Here is a 17,792-nt window from a genome sequence, read left to right as displayed (position 1 = left end):
GCTCCACTTCTCCCGCCTCCCAGGCTTGCAGCGCCAAACAGCTGTTTGGCGCCACAAGCCTGGGAGGGGAGGAGAATTAGCAGGGGCTGTGTGCTTGGGGAGGAGGCGGAGCAGAGGTGAGGAGCTGCCGCACAGCTCCCTGGGCCGGGGCAGGGGGAGCTGCCGCAGGGCTCGGGGGGGGGCCCCCCAAGGTGGAAGTTTCGCCTAGGGCATGAAACTTCCTTGCACCAGCCCTGCGCGTCCACATTGTCCCTGCCCCTTTTGCCTCCCGTCAGGGGCCCAATGTTAACATTGCTGCCCCTTCCCTCCATTGGCGCTTTAAGGGACTACAGCCGCTATGACCAGAGGGAGCAGGTCCCAGCAAAGGGCCTGGCCCATTACCACTCCGACAGCACGTGCACGCAGAGGCGGGGGCTGGTCACACCAGCGCCCTGCAGAAAGGAAGGGCTCAGAGCCTGACTAACGGGCGCCACAGGCCTTCTCCTGGAGCTTAGTCTCCAGTGTTGGCCAATGGGCTTTTCTAGACCCAACAGCTTCCAGGGGAGAGAAAACGGGTCTCTGCTCTGGCCACATTCACAGTGCATTGCTACATTCTCCACTGCCCCCAGCCAGTTCCCCTGAAGTCTCTACACCAGCAGTTCTCAACCTACTGGCCATGTGCGGCCCAATCACCACACAGCTGAGGCCTATGTGACATCCCCGGGGTGCCCCCCCCCCACAGAATGGATGTGGCCTGCTAAGAGAGCTGCGTATGCGGCCCACACACTGACACCCACCCATCTGCTCCACTCCCCATAGCTACGCCCCCAGCAACGAGGGCAGGCCCATCAGAGCCTAGCACAGCCATAAAACCAGGCCTCCCCAGCAGCAAGGCGGCTGCACCCAGCCAGGCAGATAACCTGGGCAGTCCTTGGGCAGACCTGGCGGCAGGAACCAGCTGTCCAGGGAATCCCCACAGCGGCAGAGCCGCGGGTGGCTGGTGACTAGCCCCGAGGGTGGTACGTGCCCCATGCACACACCCAGCTAAAGCGAGGACCAGATCTTGAGCTCTAGAAAGGAACTGCCGACACGGATCAGCCCATGCCTGGAGCCGGCTCCAGCCCCTCACTAGGGGTCATGAGCCCAGGCTCACGTGAAACTTGCATCCTGGGCCTCACCTCATCAATGAAGTTGCCGATCTCATCGGGGTTGGCAGGTCGAGGCCGATACTGGGGAGCTGGCAGCAGGGTCGGCACCACGTCGTTGCGGACGATGACTTCGGGGCGAGCCTCCAGGCCGCGGTGCAGCTGGCTGAGGTCGTAGTCCTGTGGAGGGAGAGGCACAGGGTCAGGGCCCTTGGCCGAAGTTTGGCTGATCCAGAACTGGGAGGTCCATTTGCCAGGCCTCATCCGTCCTGGAGATGGACACCAGAGCGGCTCCAAGGCCATTTGTTTTGCATGCCCACGTTGCCCACTCCTGGAAGCATGTGAAGCCTGAGAGTACCAAGGTGGGACCCAGTCAAGCCCCCAGGGCAGCCAGTGCGTCGGGTGTGCCGTTACCCATCCCCCACATGCCATAGGCCACTAGTGCCCACCTGGTCTTCCTCGCCGCCTCCCTCCTCGCCGTAGTAGAAGACGTTGTCCCGGGTGTCGTCCTCTGGGAGCAGCAAGGGCTCCTTCACCACCTTCCTCCGCCGCACAAAGAGGAGCAGCAGCAGCAGGATGACTGGAAGAGACAAGACAGGTCAGCATGTGCCATGCAGTGTGCTTTCCTCCCCCCACAATGGGGCCAATGCTGCTCTCCTGGGTGCCGCAAGACAAGGGCAGGCCTGCGGGGACGCTGAGACACCTGCCAAGTGCTCCGAGATGGGAGCTTGCTGGAGGGCAGGCACCACACTTTTAATGGCAGGGAACCCAGGGCACAGAAGTGAAACAACAGGTCAGCAGTGGAGCTGGATGGAACAAGGTCCCAGGTCTGACTGTCGGTCCTCTAGCCACTAGGCCAAGCTGCCTCACCACAAGCAGCAGCAGGTTCCATCCTGCACTGCAAGACACCTGCCTTTGCAGCTCACCCTCTGTGCAGGCCAGGCTAGCTTAGCTCTGGAAGACCCCACCCTGGCACAAGATGCCCATCAGCCAGGCCTAGAGCAACTCCTCCCAGGCACTCACTCAGCAGGGCCAGAATAGCCCCCAGGATGGCCAGAATGATGGGGACCCCCAGAACAGGCAGCTGTTCCTCTGGGCACTTCTCTGCATGCCCCTCACAGTTGCACACTTCTGCCTTGAGGACAGTCAGCTGGTCTTTGTTCTGGTTGTCAAAGAGCCGCAGGTAAACTTGGTAGATGTCTTTCTTCAATGGCTCCAGCAGCTTCAAGGTGAGCGTCTCCCCTGTGCAGATGGACAGTGGGATTACATGGGTGAGACAGCAGCTTGGATACCAGAGGGAAGGGTCACAGGGGTCAGAGAACAGGCCCCCACATCCCCTCTACCTCCCAAGCAGGCCAAGACCCTATGGTGGCTACAGTGCCATGAACATGCTCTACCCAAGGTCACTTCATCCGAGGAGTCTGCATCTTCCCTCCCCAGTGTTCAGCCATGGCATGTCTGGGACTAGGATATCCAACAGGACACGTGTGGAGAAATCACAGAAATGTAGGGCTGGAAGGGACCACAAGAGGTCATCTAGCCCAACCCCTGTGCTGAGGCAGGACCAATTATTCTCTAGACCGGTGGTTCTCAACCTGCAGCCCACGAGCCACTTGCAGCCCAATCAGCACAGAGCTGCAGCCCATGTGACATGCTTAGGGCCATACAGGTAGCATTGGATGTGGCCCACAATGGTAAATAGGTGGAGAACCACTGCTGTAGACCATCCCTGGCATGCATTTGTCCCACCTGTTCTTAAAAGCCTCCAACCACGGAGGTTCTGCAGCATCTCTAGGTAATTTGTTCCACTGTGTAACTACCCTGACACAGATAGGAAGTTTTTCCTGACGTTCAACCTAAACCTCCCTTGTTGCAATGTAAGCCCATTGCTTCTTGTCCTGTCCTCAGTGGTTAAGGAGAACAATTTATCACCCTCTTCCACGTAGGTAAAAGGTTGTTACGTAATGACTGTTCAACTGAAAGGGGACAGGCCGTCTCCAGACTCAACAAACCTAACTTCTTCCAATCTTTCCTGGTAGCTCAAGTGTTCTGGACCTAGTCACATGAGTGACTCCAAGCCAGCACCACCCCACATTACATTCTGTGGGCCAGGGCCGTGTCCTGCACTGCCTTGCCTTGGATCCACACCCCCAGTTCAGGGCTCATGCCTCCTACTGGAGGGAACGGGGTGGGGGATAGGGGCAAGGGGCAATGGATGGTCCAAGATCTCAGGTGACCAGCAAATCCCTTCAGTAGTTACCTTTACTGTCCATTTCTGCAGCCCAGCTCACACCAGATCCATGGATGAGCTCTGCTCTGAAGGGGGAGGTGTTCGGGGGCAGGTCCTTGTCGTGGATGGTCAGGACCTGTGGCACTGGATTCTGGTTGCAGACGGTGATCTCACGAGGGTCTGGCTCTGGCCCGTTGTCGTTCACATCCAGAAGAGTCAGAAGCAAGGTGCCCGTGCCAGTGGCGGGAGGGGTGCCTGTTGGGGATGGAGGGGAGGTGAATGGCTGCACACGATTCACGGTCTCGTTTGCCTGGCCCAGAAGGGGAGCCCTGTGCTCAGCCAGTGGAACACCCCTGCTCTCTGCCTGATCCAGAAGAGAGCTGGCTGCTGCTGGCAGCTAGGGGCAGCAGGCTTTAGCTCCGGAGGTCCCTGGTGCAGCCCCAGTGACCACCACCTGGGTCCCCACTCTACAGGGCCGGCTTTGCCCATGACTCAGGGGAGGCTCCCAAGCCCTGCACCTTCAGTTCCACGCCAGCACAGGCTGCTGCAGACTGCAGCAGCGTGATGGAGGGGCCGACAAGCCAGCCTAGGCTGCTTTTAGAATTACTCCCATCTTCCCAGGAAGAGAGCTGGGGTTTAATTTAGATGTGGTTTCTCGTGCCAGCCCAGGAGGGGGCATAGCCTTAGCACATGTCTCTCACATGGGGAGCCATCAGCAGCGCACTGCGCAGGGGAACAAAGATGCTCTTGATCACAGAAACGCAGCGATCGGACAAGCTCTCAGCCCTGCCCCCCACATTCCAGCTGCAGAGCCATTACCATCGTCCACTGCCAGCACAATGGCCGTGTAGGTGTTGTTCTTCACAAACACGGCCTCCCTGTCCAGCTGGGCCTTTGCCGTTACAATGCCGTTTTCCGGGTGAATCTCCAGCCAGCCTGCGGGGTCATTCCCGATGCGGTACCTGAGGGGAAGAGCGTTAGGGGGCTGAAAAGGCACAAGAGCCTGGGGCAGAAGCCAGTTTGTAGGGGAGACAGTTCTGGAAGGTGCCTGCCAAGACGCAAGAGGGGCCAGATTCAGCACCGCTCAGACAGCGAGCCGCTTTCTGCGGCACTCGGACACTTGGCTGCGCAGCAGGGCAAGCAACAGGCTCCCTGACAGAGGCCTCCTGCCCAAATTGCTGCTTCCCCGGGGGCTCCGTACTCCTGAGCGGCCGGTGCCGAACTCCAGAGGTTCTGTTCTGGAAGGGCTGCTGTGCCAGCCAGCCTGTTCCGGGGACGGGAGCAGTGGCCATGGGATCCTGTGTGTTTGGCTTCGCTGCCCATAGTTTACAGGGCCAAACCCAAGCTCATGTATCAGCACAGGGCTGTCAAGGCCATCGGTCCCCGTTTGGCCTTGGTGAGCCCTGCTGTTTAGGCATGAAGCTGGATTGGGTACGTGTGGCATTACCAGCCCAGCAGCCCTGGCTCCCAGTCCAACCACCACTTACCGGATCGTCTGACTCTGCATTTTGTCTGGGTCCTGAGCCGTGTAGGAGGTGATTTTCTGCCCAATCGGCACGTCCTCTGAGACCTGGGCTGTCCGGATGGGCGGGTCGAAGATAGGTGCCTCATTCACATCCTCCACGTTCACCGTGACAGTGGCCGTGGAGGTTGTGAGCTTCACGACAAAGGGCTCCTCATTGGTGGCTGCCACGTAGAGGACAAACTGGCTTCTCACTTCGAAGTCCAAGCCCTGGGAGGGACGAGAAGGAAAGGTGAAGCCTGGCCTGTTGCCTCATGCCCAGGAAGCTGGGCAATTCCCCGAGCAATGCTGGAGCCAGCGGCTCTAGACATCACTACGTGGCAACGCCATGCGCTCAGCTGTGCTGAACGATGGTCCTGGGTTTTGATGCAGCTACTTCATTCTGGCAGGCCGCTGGAGCCGGATGCTGCCGGTGCTTAGCCCTGCAGCACACCAGCCCAGTTTTAAGACCAGCAGATGCTCTTCTCATAGCCAGAGGTGCACACGTCTAGCTGCCCATGAAACCTGAGCCCACCCTCACCTTAGCTGTTCGCAGAATGCCTTCATTGGTCTCGCGATCCGTGGTGATGGTGAAGAAACCTCCTTCATTGCCTCGCACAATGGTGTACACGGCCCGCCACGCCGCCGTGTTGACCTCGTCTGTGTCTGTCACGGTCAGCCTCTGGACCTCGCGTCCCGCTTCGTTCTCTGGCACTGCCACGGTGTACTGCAACAGAGGGGCATGCAGGCCATGGTCAGCCACACGGTCACAGCTCAGAGCAGAGACCTGGGCCTTCTCCACTGGCCAGCAGCACAAAGCAGCCAGTGGGGACAGGGATGGCTCCTTGCCCTCCCACTCCCACCCCACTCATCCTGCTCATGGCATAGGACAAGACAATCGACTGCAGTCCTTGCCTGGAACCACGACCTCACTGTTTGTGCAGCACTTAACGCAATGGGGCTAATTCAACCGGAGCCCCTGAAAGGGAGACCTCTGGGGCACCCTGGCTGTTTGGTCCCCGACAACTGGGGTAGGCGCAGGATACCATCAGCTGTGCAGAGAGCACCTCACATGGCTCCTAGCCAAGAGATGCTTTGGCTGGAGGAATGGCCACTTTTCCTTGCAGTCTTCCCTGTGCCTGCAATCCCAGGGAGGTGAACGGGACTGGACAGGACACCCCAGCACAGCAGGGGTCAGCAGCTGGTGCTTGCGAGAGGATGATGGAGTAGGGTACCGTTCTGGGGTCAAACACTGGAGCATTGTCGTTGGTGTCCGCGATCTCAATCACAGCGGATGCAGTGGTTGTTAAGCCTTCCCCATCCAAGTCTGCAGCCTGCAGCGTCAGCGTGTATTCTCTCACTCTCTGGGGAGAGGCAGACATGGAGAGAGAAGATATTAGCAGTGCCAGTTCCCTGTAACCCTTTCACACTCAGTCCCAGCAGCCAGGGCAGGTCACGCTGACTACAAGAGTCCACCAAGCATCAGGACTTCCTGGGCCAGGGATCTGCCCAGATCTCTCAGGCATGCACCAATAGGGAGCCCTTCTCCCCTGCAGCCCTAGGCAAGGGTCGAGCTTTGTCACTAGCAGTAGCATACCTCTCCAGCCAGGGAGAGCCGCTGCAGGAGACTTCTGGTGTCAAGCACAGATTTATAAACCTGCTTATTTCCTGCAGCCCGTTTCAGGCCATCGAGTGGCAAGCTGCTAACGAGGAGCCGTCTCCTTCGTAGGCTTGTGCCAGCATGGAAGAGGACTCAGTCCTCAGCACACGTCACTAACTGAAGCGTAGCTGTGATGTTGCCACCCTCCTTCATGGAGCTTTGCTATGGCAACAGCTGCTGTGTGTCCAAGCCCATGTCTCTGCTCACCTCTCTGTCTAGACCACTTGCAATCACACTGATGGCTCCAGTGGCTCTGTGGATGGTGAACATCTGGGGATGGGGTTCCTTAGGCTCTTGGTTCAGGATGGAGTATGCAATGACCCCGTTGTAGGTCTCAATAGCATCATCTGCATCTGTGGCAGTTACTTGCATCACAGAGGTCCCTGAGAGAGAAGGGTAGAGTTGGAGGTGGTAGTGGATCTCTCCTCCCCCATCAGGAGGAGGAACATTTCCCCTGAGGAGTGCTGCAGCTTCATACAAGATGTTAGAATTTTTAGGAGCTCAGGACAATAGCAGAGACTCTGCCAATGGAGAATGGAGCCAGCGTTGGGCTCGTCTCCTTCGGTAGGGAGGAGCGCTAACTGCTCCGAGAAGGACTCATTGGCAAGCCACACAAAAGGGTGTGTAAGTGGGCACCACACTCATGGACCAGTGGCTTGGGGAACCCGCCTGACCCTTCAGGGCTGCCAGAGATCAGAGGCTTGTAAGAAATCAAGCCCTGATGATCTGTGTTCAGTACTGACCACACGTGGCTCGCAGGGGCATGGACGCAGGCACCATCAGAGACCTCAAAGGCAGAATCCCACCTGCTAACAGGGACAACCCAGACCAGTTCATGCCCTGTCCCACTAAGTGCTAACGGAGCAGAGTCCAGAGGTGCAGATTTCTGGAGCCTGGATCAGTATCGGCAGGACAAGGCTATTGCCACCCATTCCTCCTACCTGGCAGTGCTCCTTCCAGGACCGAGCCTCTGAAGAGCTCTTGGGTGAACTGGGGTTTGTTGTCATTCTGATCCGTCACGGTGATTATGATCTCCATGGGCTCCTCCACAGGTTTGCCATTCTCAGACACGGCGTGAGAGAAGAGCTACAGACAGAAACAAGAGGGCTGTGAGCTCCACCACGCTCCCGTCGACCAGCGGCTGGCTCAGAAACGGGCCCACCAGCAGGTGGAAAGAGCCCCGCTGACCAAACGCAGGGCTTAGGTGACTTACGTGGTATTTGTCGATGTCTTCTCTGTCCAAGGGCTGAGTCACCATCATCCAGCCGGTCTTGGCCTCGATGGTGAAGACGCCATTGGGAGGGGTGTCTGCACCCTGCCCTGTGATGCTGTAGATAATCTTGGTCACTTTATCCTTATTGGATTTGATCTAGGGGGAATCAAAGCATGTACATGGCGCACGGTGTAACTGGAAGGCGGAATTAGACTAGCACACCGCGATTCAGTCCGGTAATGGACATGAGTAGGGCCTGGCTGAAAGAGGGATAAACTTGCGTTCAAAATAAAATAAATAAAATTAAAAACCAACAGTGGGAAACCTTCAGGAAACCACTGTGCTTCAGCAAATCCAGAAGAATCTGCTGCAGCAGCGCGTAGGGGAGTGCAAGGATTTTCCTCTACTGCAATTCCTGACAGTGAGATTCTGTAGTTTGTTACTATTATAATAGTATAAATATGCTGAAAAGAGCCCCCCCCCCCCCCCCCCCCTTTCAAAAAAACCCACTGGCAAAAAGAGTCTGTGCTGGGCAGTCAAGGATTTGACACATGCTAAGCTCCAGCAACAAGAGAGCTGGCAGCACCTGCCTGCCCAAGACAGCGTTCAGGCAGGTGAACGCAGGCTTGAGATGCCTCCATACCTGAACCAGCTTTTTAGGGAATGGGCCCCTCTCATTTTCTGGAACCCTTATCGGAGGGATCACCCAGTCCCTCTTCTGTCTCTGCAGACCAGGTCTGGCCTGTGGGAACATCAGCACCTCTGCTTGATGGTCTGAAGCAGATTCCTACAGGGAGAAGAAGGCATCCATGTGTACAAGAAACAAGCCCAGGGACCCCAGACCAGCCAGCGTTTAACCCTGGGTTAGCGCGGTGCCAGCCGGCAGCTCCTTTATACAGAGCGTGCTGTGAGCACAGAGCTGGAGTCAGACTTGCTGACAGTTCAGACACAGACACTGCAGGTGGCCAGACCACGGCAAGTGGGATGAAGACCAGACACATGATCGGAGCCAGACAGAAATGAAGTGCAATGGAGAAGGTTGCACTCTGGGCCCAGTGTGAACAGGGGTCAACTTGGCAGTCCAAGGAGAGCTACGAGGAGCGATTCCCACTGAGCCGCACACCCCTGGGCTGCTCTAGCCAGAAAAGCGGTTGCTAAACCAGCGTCGTTCTCCATGGAACTCACTCCCAGTAAAGCAACAGGCAGTCAGTGGGCTGGGTGCACTGGCAACATTACAGTGCTAGTGGCTGTGGGAATGGCCTTCCCAGCCCTGTCTCTTGTGGGGGCCAGGATCAGTCAGGGCACCTTGCCATCCCATTAGGAGACCAAGGTTCACTAGCCAGGCACAATGGTTGCCATAGAGTCAGCCCCTTGCGCTCCCTACAGGCCTGCCAGCTGGCAGGAGCTTTACCTGTGCTGAGTGAGGGCTTTGGGTCTTCACAGTCACTGAAGCAGAGAATTTCTTGCCAGTGGAATCCCAGGCATCCACGGTAAAAGTCTTCCCTCGCCCATGCAGCTGGGTGTGGTGTCTCATCAGGACCGTCCCATCCGCCAGCACACGGAAGTCAGCATCATCTGCATCGTACAGCGCTGTCTTCCAGCTCGTGCAGTCCTCAAACCTCACTGGGGGAGGAAGGGCAGCACTGTTAGCAGGCTCCAGCCACGCACAGGACAGCAGGAGACCGGGTATGGGGGAGACCCTGGCGCTACAACCACAACGGCTTCCAGTTTGAATGGGTTTGCCTATCTCAGTGGCTCTCAGACGTTTGTACTAGTGACCCCTTTCACACCGCAAGCCTCTAATTTATAAGGGGGGGTCGCACTCAAACACCTTTTAATATATTTAACCATTATAAATGCTGGAGGTAAAGTGGGGTTTGGGGTGGAGGCTGACAGCTCAGGACCCACTGAGGGGTCCCGACCCCCAGTTTGAGAACCCCTGCCCTATCTAGTCATTTGCATGTTACCCCCTTTCGAGCCATTGACCCTGAGCACACATCATTCTCTGCCTTCTGATCTACCTAGGCACATGTGTGAACAAGTTTCTCAATGCCAGGGCAAGAGTGGAGGGGAGGGAAGAGGAGGGGAGACAGGAATGTGACTGATAAGGGATCTCCAGCTAGACTCTGGCTAACCTGCTAGGAGGCAGTGTTTAAGCCAGACATGTGACAACACCACCATACAGGAAAGGGTAGGGGAGATCTGGGTTTATCCTCCAGTGTGATCAGCTAAGTCTGCTCAGACAACTGGAGCTGCTGACTCAGCTAAGAAAGGCTCTTCTAGTGCAGTCGCTAGCCCAAACAGAGGCTGGGTTTCTGAAACTGCCCATAGTAACACACCAAGGCCAGAATCCCGATGTGTCTGTCAGCCTGGGCCCCCACCACAAAGCATGTGGCCTTCCAAGCTTGGGTAAGTGAGGGCGACGGTGCCACTTCAGATACGCGGCATTGCTTGCTAGTACACCTCCAGAACCAGGCAGTAGGGCAGCTGCCGGTTGGTTAGCACTCATGACTGTGCAGTTCCAGACAAGAACTCTGCCTCCATGCGGTCTGCAGGTTTGCAGACAGGGCTGTCAGCAGCAGGCAGACGGATGGAGCAGTTAACAGAGGGCCAGTTCTCCTCTTGCAGGTAGCTCCTACCGCAGAGGAGCCGGTGATGACCTGACTCGGTTTAGTTGCATTAGGAGTTGGGAATGCAAGAGGTGGACTGCAGGGCTGAGGGCTCTGGGCAAATCCCACACCAGGTGCATGATGCCTTGGCAAAGACTCCAAGAATGAGTCTTTGTACTGCACGCTTCAGTCATATGGTATCCTGGCCAGCCCCTAACTCCTTGTACAGAGTGCCCACAGGACACATCCCATTTCTATCCCAACAACCATGCTGCTAGGCCAGACTTACCCAGCTCACCAGAACTCCCCCAGCCCTGTGTGGCCAAGTGCATTGGGCCAGCTGCTAGGAGAGCACTCTAGGTCTCTGTAGACCTCTCTGCCACCAGCTCTTCCACAAGGTAACGCTGCCTGGGTGAGCTGCAGCCAGGACCTCAGCAGTCACTTGGGCAGGAAGGCTGTACTCACCTTGTGCTTTAGGCCAGTGGTCCCAAAGCTTTTGCAATGGGATATTTTACAGATTCTTGGGAACACCCACCCCGCCATTCACTCTTGCCTGGGCCCCCATTCCATACCACGCCCATGAAATGCATGGCAACTGCTCCTGTAGAAGAGAGACTTCCTGTAAGCCAGGAAAGCCAGCACCCTGCCACAGCCGGCTCTGTAAACTACTGCATGGGAGCCTGCTTGGGACATGCTCCCCTTTTCTTTGCCATTGAGGAGCTGAGGTCAGACTCTGGAACACGGGCTTAGGCTGTGAGCTCTGTTCTCAATGCGAATACCTTAGGAGACAAGGGTTCCCATGGCCAGCTCACATGCACAGGCACATGTAGAATGCCACCAGGTCTAAGCTTAGCCGCCAGTTTAGAGGGGCACCGTGCCCTGCAAGGGCAGCCAGAGAGCAGGGTGATGGCAGGCAGGCTTGGTACAGAGCACTCCAGACCCAGGACTTCACTATCCCACGCTCTTGTGTAGGAGGGTTTCTGCTCACTCCAGTGCCAGGGAAGCCAGGAACCCCTCTGGATAATGCTGTGGCCCATCACTTGTCTCCAGAAGTCCACATGTGTAAGAGCCTGACGTGAGGCTAAGCAGTTGCAGGGCGTGTTGGGTAATCTGCTCCCAGCAGTGAGTTACATGCATGTTTCCGGTTTGCTGTCCGACACTGTGCCCAGGGTGAGTCACTGACTCTTGGGTAGCGCCGAGAGGTCTAGTCTCTGCTATGCAGGTGATTAAATGGCCAAGTTATACAATCAGACCTGTCCCACTTCCGGCTCCTGCCATGCGGATCCAGCCACAGAGCCTCCCTCACTAAGGACGGGGAACAGCGCAGCTCTGCCGAGTGGCTTTGGCGGCGCCAGGCTGGAGACTGGGGGCAGCTCCTCACAGCTGGAAGGACAGGCCCTTGGCTCCCTGTTTTGCACAGGAAGATGGCTCATGCTCTGACCACTGCAGCCAAGAACTGGCGTTGGGCATAACACCAAGTAGCCTGTACAGGAGGGGGTCGCACCACCCTTGGATCAGGGGCATGGAGTGAAGCCCGACCCAGTCTCCAGTTAGCAGCTTTCAGGGCTGTCGAGCGAAGGCTGCAGCTGCCCATCAGCGGGCCTGGTTTTTGAGAAATCCAGGGTCACTGTGCGAGCTCTCCCCTTCCCTGGGGCAGGAACAGTCCGGTAGCAGCTTGCTGCTCCGCTCTCACTGGAGATCAGGCCCAGCTAGACTGGTCAACTCTGACCTTCCCCATGAACTGGGAGCATTTACAAGAAACTGACTCTCCTTCAACTTGGACTCCTCCGCTGGTCCCTGAGTAGGGCTTCTAGATGCTAGCTCAGTATTGGTACCAGCCTCTCTGGGGTGGGTGGGTGGAGGGAGGGAGGGAGGGAGGGAGGGAGGGAGGAATCTGGCTATAGGAAATCCATCAACTGCAGCACTTGTCTGGAGGCAGCAAAACAGACCCCATACCCGGAGGATTCCAAGCGCTCTTCATTCCTAGCGATGGCTAGTTTGTTTCCTTGCTATGCTAGGAGCCTACACAGCAGGTGTCCCAGGCTAGCCTAGCAGGAGGGCAGGACCAAGGGACTCTTCGCAGGAATTTAGGGCTTTGATTATAGCTCAGAGAGAGCATGGAATAGCTCAATCCAGTGCCCATTGGAAAGGGTCTCGGCAAACTGCTGGCTTTCCGAGGGCGCAGCCAGGAAAGCCTAGCGAACAGAGTAGGTCTACACTGCAGTTAGACACCAGCAGACGGCCTGTGCCAGCTGACTTGGCTCATGGGGCTTGGGCCCAAGTCTCCAGGACGATGACCGCACGCTCCATACCAGAGGGCGGGTAGCCTTAGTGCTGAGCTCTGTTGAGCTGCACTAGCCCTAGCCCAGGGATACAGGTGCTTTTTAGCCAGGGAACGGGACAGTACAAGACTCTCCTAGTCAGGGTCCCCTACAGGCAGGCTGGGCTCCCCCACAGCAAGACGGGCACGCTCCTCCTGAGGCTGTAGGGTTTGCCCAAGTCCTCCCACTCTCATGGGCTCTAGTCTCCAGCAGGCTGTGGCGTTGCCTACACCTGCTCCGAGCAGGGCTAGCCAGCACCACACGAACCCAGCTGCTGGGCTCTGATAGTGCTCCCTTGTCACAAGCCCTAGTGAACTGCACCGGCGGGACGATTTTAGAGTGCCCAGTGCACACAGAGCCCGTCACCCCACACCATCAGTGGTCTTGGACAAGAATTCCTGAGGACCATGCACCAAAACAGATCTCCCAGAGACAGCACCAGCCTCAGCCATTACACGCTCCGGAGGGGAGCTGCTTGTATCCAGGATCACACAAACCCTGCAATAAACATGTAAGCTCTTTCCACCCTTAACACATGGCCCAGGGGCCCGTAAGGCTTCGGCTCCTTTGTAATTTTCAGCCTGCACGTCCAGGAGACTGCCCTGGGCCAGCTCAGCTGCCTTGGCACGTTATAAGCCCCAACTTGCAGCAGCAGCCTGGACAGAACCAGGAAGTCTCAGAGTGATACTTTGAGAAATGGAGGCATGTGTTCCACAGAGAAGGGACAGACATCTGTGCTCTAGGATGGAGAAAACAGGAAGACTTCCAGCTCCCCACACCCAGCTAGACCCAGCACAGGTACTTTGAGCGAGCGGCGCACTCGGGTCAGCTCGCCTGGCCTTGGCTCGCTGAAAGCACTCACCACTTAGTGATATTTCGAGTTCTGCAACCATTAGCTAAGCCCATCACCGAAGCTAGAGTTCTGCATGCAGTTACTGGAAATAGCCTCCTCCCCCAGGACACTTCCAAACGGAAAGAGTAAACAAGGGCTTGCAATGCTGCCCTGCATCAGACAGCGCAGGAGAGAGACGCAGCCCCCAGAGGTCTGGGACTGCTGGCCACGGGCACTGCAGCAGAAAGCTCCCACCACTACATAGATGGCAGGGGCTAGGAGAGGCACTGGAAGGGTTTATTGCCTTGAACCCTGAGCAGAGCCACTTCACATCCCCCAGCCCTGAGACCCCGGCCCAGCGCAAGCAATGCCTGGCATTCACCACAGAGATCCCCAGCCTTGGTGCTGCCTCCTTGGTACCAGCTGGGGGGAAGGCAAGCCTTCCAACCAGACAGTAGAGGCAGCCCTGTAATAGGCAGAGCCAATCAGATGTCCATGAGCCCTGTAGTATGGACAAGGACTGCACCTACACCCAGGAGTCTTCTGCATCACTACCCGGGTCAGAGGCTTAAGTGTAATCAGAGCTGACCTGTGCGTCTCTAAGATGGACTTATAGCAACAGGCCAACTCCTCCTCCTCCGCACTGGAGAATTAGCAGTTACACTTCGGAACATTAAGTGCATGTGATTTTTAAGATGCATTTTGATCCCTGTGTAATGCTAATTAGAGGGGACTCAAATAGCTCCGGATATTAAATCGCTCCTAACGGCCTGCTTTTCAGCACCACAGTGCTACTCTGAAGAGTAATTTGTAGCAGGCTTCACAGCGCAAGGGGAATTAGAACAAGCTAGGAGATCAGCACCTCCCCTCTCTCCAGCATGCATGGAATTTTTGCAGCCCCTGTGTTGACATACCAAAGGTCTGTCTCAAGGCCTCTACTTTACAGAGGTCAGGCTGTGCAAGAGGTGAAGGAAGAGCAGAAAGCCTGCTTTGGTTAAATCCTCCATAAGCAGAGCAGTAAACACCACTGTGCGGACTCAGCACCCCCAGGCTGCCAGGGCACTATCCTACAGGGGCCTGTTACAGCAACCCCTGAGCTGCAGCCACCAGGCAGGATCTCGAGTCAAGCTCAAAGCACTGGGAAGGCAACACTGTTCCCTTGGCATGGCAATTTGCAGTTTAAGGAACGTTAATTGGGCTTTGGGCACTAACCAAGTAACTGTTCTGCGGGCTGGATTTGGCTGGTTTCACAGGCCAGTGAATTACTGAACAGCATGGATCTGGTTTATAAGGGGAGGGGTCCCTGGATCCACTGCACATTTCTGTTCGGTATTTTATTTGTTTTTACATCTCCAGACAGAAGAGTGAGCTTTGAGCGCCTACAGCTTGGTCTACACTAGAAAATTAGGGCAGTTTAACTACACTGCGTGAAAACTCCACCCCCCAGAGCGGTATAGTTACGCAGACCTAAGCCCCTGCGTAGATCACGCTAGACTGACAGAAGAATTCCTCAGCCTAGCTACTGCCTGTCAGACAGGTGATTCCCCACGCGGGGACAGGAGAACCCCTGCAGTCGACACCCAGGCACTCCAGCAGCTATGCTGTAGCCTCTCAAGTGTAGACAAGCCCTTGGTCACAGCCAGGTGCAGTCCCTCCTTCCCCTCCCTGTGAGGGAGGCTCTGGCGCATGAGGAAGGGCCAGTGGGTGACATAAAATCAACTAAGTTCTGGTGTCCTGCCCTGAAATCACTCCGGCAAGCATGGAGTTAAGTGCATTCCAGTCCATGGAGGGAGGACAGAGGAGACAGACCAGCCTCTGTTTGGAGCACAATGCGCACATTTCACATGCCGGAACCATGCCCAGCACTAGCTCAGCTCATCCCAGCACCTGATCCGCACTCCCTGGGCCCACTGCAGGGTGGGTCAGGAGAGGCAGGGAAGAGTCCAAAGCAGAGCCATTCCCCCCATTCGGGACCCTGGGGAGGTCACCCCGCAGGTGACTGGAGCAGGTCTGTGGGGCCATGAAACACCCACCTTGCTGCAGGAATTCTGCACTGGCACCCACTGCCGTGCTTGAGCGGGCCTGGAATGCAAGGGCAGAGATGGGCAGGCTGACGGCCATTTCAGGCAGAGTCTAAGCCAGGCATTGGCTGGGGGAGGGGGATTTAAATGCCACCCTCCAACGCCTGGCACTAGCCCTTAGAACATGGGTTCAGGGTGCTGCCACGTGCACAAAGACTGGACAGATGCAGCCCCGCCAAGCTGAACCATGCTTGGGGCTCCCGGTTCGGTCTCATGAGCCAGCACCTTTACCCACATCCCCAGCATGGGGGAGACGCCAGCGCAGGAACTCAACAAGAAGAGCTGCTTAGCGCCAAGGGAGGGGTCGCTGGAGGGGAAGGTGGGGGAGTATCTGTTAAGACATGACACCAGCCAGAATAAGCTACCAGGCCAGGTCAGTAACAGCCTCACAGAAAGCCCCTCCCAGTGTGCGCTCAGTTCACAGGGCTGTTCCCTCTTTCAGGAACCTTCACAGGGTGATCTATTCCTGCCCCATTGTCCTGGGCGGGGCAGGGCAGGGCTCGGCTCAAGGTGTGGGAGTCTCTTTTGCTTTCCAATCACAGAGGATTGTCCTCCAGCAGTTTGGACGTTAGCATTTCAAAGGCTGCATTCCCCAGGACAAAGCCTCCTGCACTCCAGGGGGAGGAGCGGAGATAAAAAGGAGACAGGCCCACTCTTTTTTCGGGGATAGAAGCAGTTTTTATAACCTCTGCCCTGTAAGTGTTGGAGGCCTGGGGGATTTATGAGCACTGACCGCCAAGTTCACCAGAACTCAAGGCAAAGTTATAAACCCAGGGTGGAAATTCCCCCTTCTTTGGGGTGGGACAGACAGGACACAGCCTTTGCAGGCGAAGCCCAAACTACATTAAGGAAAAAAAACACGAGTCCTTGTGGCACCTCAGACTAACAAATTGATTTGAGCATAAGCTTTCGTTATCTATATCTATCTGCATCTTCCTACTGTATTTTCCACTCCACGCATCTGATGAAGTGGGCTGTAGCCCACGAAAGCTTATGCTCAAATAAATGTGTTGGTCTCTAAGGTGCCACAAGGACTCCTGTTCTTTTTGCTGAGACAGACTAACACAGCTGCTACTCGGATACATTAAGGAAGTTTCCACTAATGTGTAATCCCCTAAATGCTTCAGTCTGGATTAAGGCTTTAGCAATTCAACTGCAGCAGAAGAGGCCCTTGAGCCCCCCATTTGGGGTGGAAACAGACTCTCCTCTATAGGGTCTGATCAGATCATTTGCTGAGCACACTTCAGAGGGACAAAGCAGCCAGGGCCTGGGGCTCCCCATTCCCAGCACCAGTCTAACCCCACAGGAAGCCCGGAGGAAGGAGGCCACAAGACTCATCCAGTGCAGTTTGGGAGGAAGGGGAATCAGAATTAACCCTCCAGAGCCTGCCAGATACTACAGAGGGTGGAGAATAAGCTGGAATGTCAGGGCAGGTTTGGGACCAGGAGCAGCCAGGAAGCGGTTTAGCGATTATATCCCCAGGGGACTCACTCAGCGTGCAGGGTTTCCTCACCTAGGCTGCCTGGGCACCGTCAATTATTTCTGTAGAGCCTTTGTGCTCGTCGGGAGCCCAGGCAGAGGTCTCTGCCCCAAGGACCTCAGTCTGGCAGGGCAGATGAACAGGGGAGGGGCAGCAGAAGGGACTGGAAGCCGGCTCTGCCTGGCAGGACTCAGAGGCATCACAGCAGAGCATTTGGGGCTCCACTTTTCAGTGGCTCTCTTGGTGCAAGCGTGGCTAGCGCCCCACCGGAGGCCGGGGAGAGCCAGCGGAGGGGAACGCCCAAGCAGAACCACACCCCAGAGCATCAAAGCGAGCCTCAGCCCGAGGCGAACCCCGAACCACGCTGCCCTAGGGGCGCAGGGACAGGACTAGCCCAGCAAGGCAGAGGCGGTCAGCAAACACCCACCCCACAGGCAGGGACAGACCGGGCTCATGGGGCAGCGCCTGGCAGGGGTGAAGCCAGCCAAGGGCACGTCCCACATCTGCTGCAGCGTCCAGGTACCGCAGGGCGGCGAGCAGCACCCCGTGGGCTGGCCCAGAGCCCGAGGCAGGCAGGCGTCCCCCCCCCATAGCTCTGCCTCCGGGATCCCGCCCCCCCAGTGCCACGGGCCCCGCGCGGGAGGCAGCCTTACCTTGGCCCAGGACCTGGCCCCGGAGCAGCTGCGCACGGGGCACCACGAACGTGAACCGCTCCAAGGTAAAGCCGGCCCGGCACGGCTC

The 17,792-nt window shown here is 56.8% G+C and overlaps 1 protein-coding gene across 1 annotated transcript in view; it reads right to left on the bottom strand.

Moving 5' to 3' along the window:
- LOC113409367 (B-cadherin-like) overlaps positions 1–17,792 on the bottom strand; it is a 72,609-nt gene that overhangs the window by 45,188 nt on the left and 9,629 nt on the right. The window contains exons 3-16 of the mRNA XM_029914169.1: positions 17,705–17,789; positions 9,140–9,351; positions 8,372–8,515; positions 7,729–7,884; positions 7,457–7,601; positions 6,723–6,898; positions 6,091–6,219; positions 5,397–5,582; positions 4,842–5,086; positions 4,174–4,316; positions 3,385–3,609; positions 2,148–2,366; positions 1,574–1,704; positions 1,158–1,304 (exon numbers count right to left, since the gene is read on the bottom strand). Of these exons, the coding sequence (XP_029770029.1) occupies positions 1,158–1,304; positions 1,574–1,704; positions 2,148–2,366; positions 3,385–3,609; positions 4,174–4,316; positions 4,842–5,086; positions 5,397–5,582; positions 6,091–6,219; positions 6,723–6,898; positions 7,457–7,601; positions 7,729–7,884; positions 8,372–8,515; positions 9,140–9,351; positions 17,705–17,789 (2,343 nt within the window). The remainder of the gene's footprint in view (positions 1–1,157; positions 1,305–1,573; positions 1,705–2,147; positions 2,367–3,384; positions 3,610–4,173; positions 4,317–4,841; positions 5,087–5,396; positions 5,583–6,090; positions 6,220–6,722; positions 6,899–7,456; positions 7,602–7,728; positions 7,885–8,371; positions 8,516–9,139; positions 9,352–17,704; positions 17,790–17,792) is intronic.

The sequence above is a fragment of the Terrapene carolina genome, unplaced genomic scaffold (assembly GCF_002925995.2).
Source record: "Terrapene carolina triunguis isolate 2854851 unplaced genomic scaffold, T_m_triunguis-2.0 Scaffold32862, whole genome shotgun sequence".
Classification (NCBI taxonomy): domain Eukaryota; kingdom Metazoa; phylum Chordata; order Testudines; family Emydidae; genus Terrapene; species Terrapene triunguis.
This window is presented reverse-complemented; position numbering and strand designations above follow the sequence as displayed.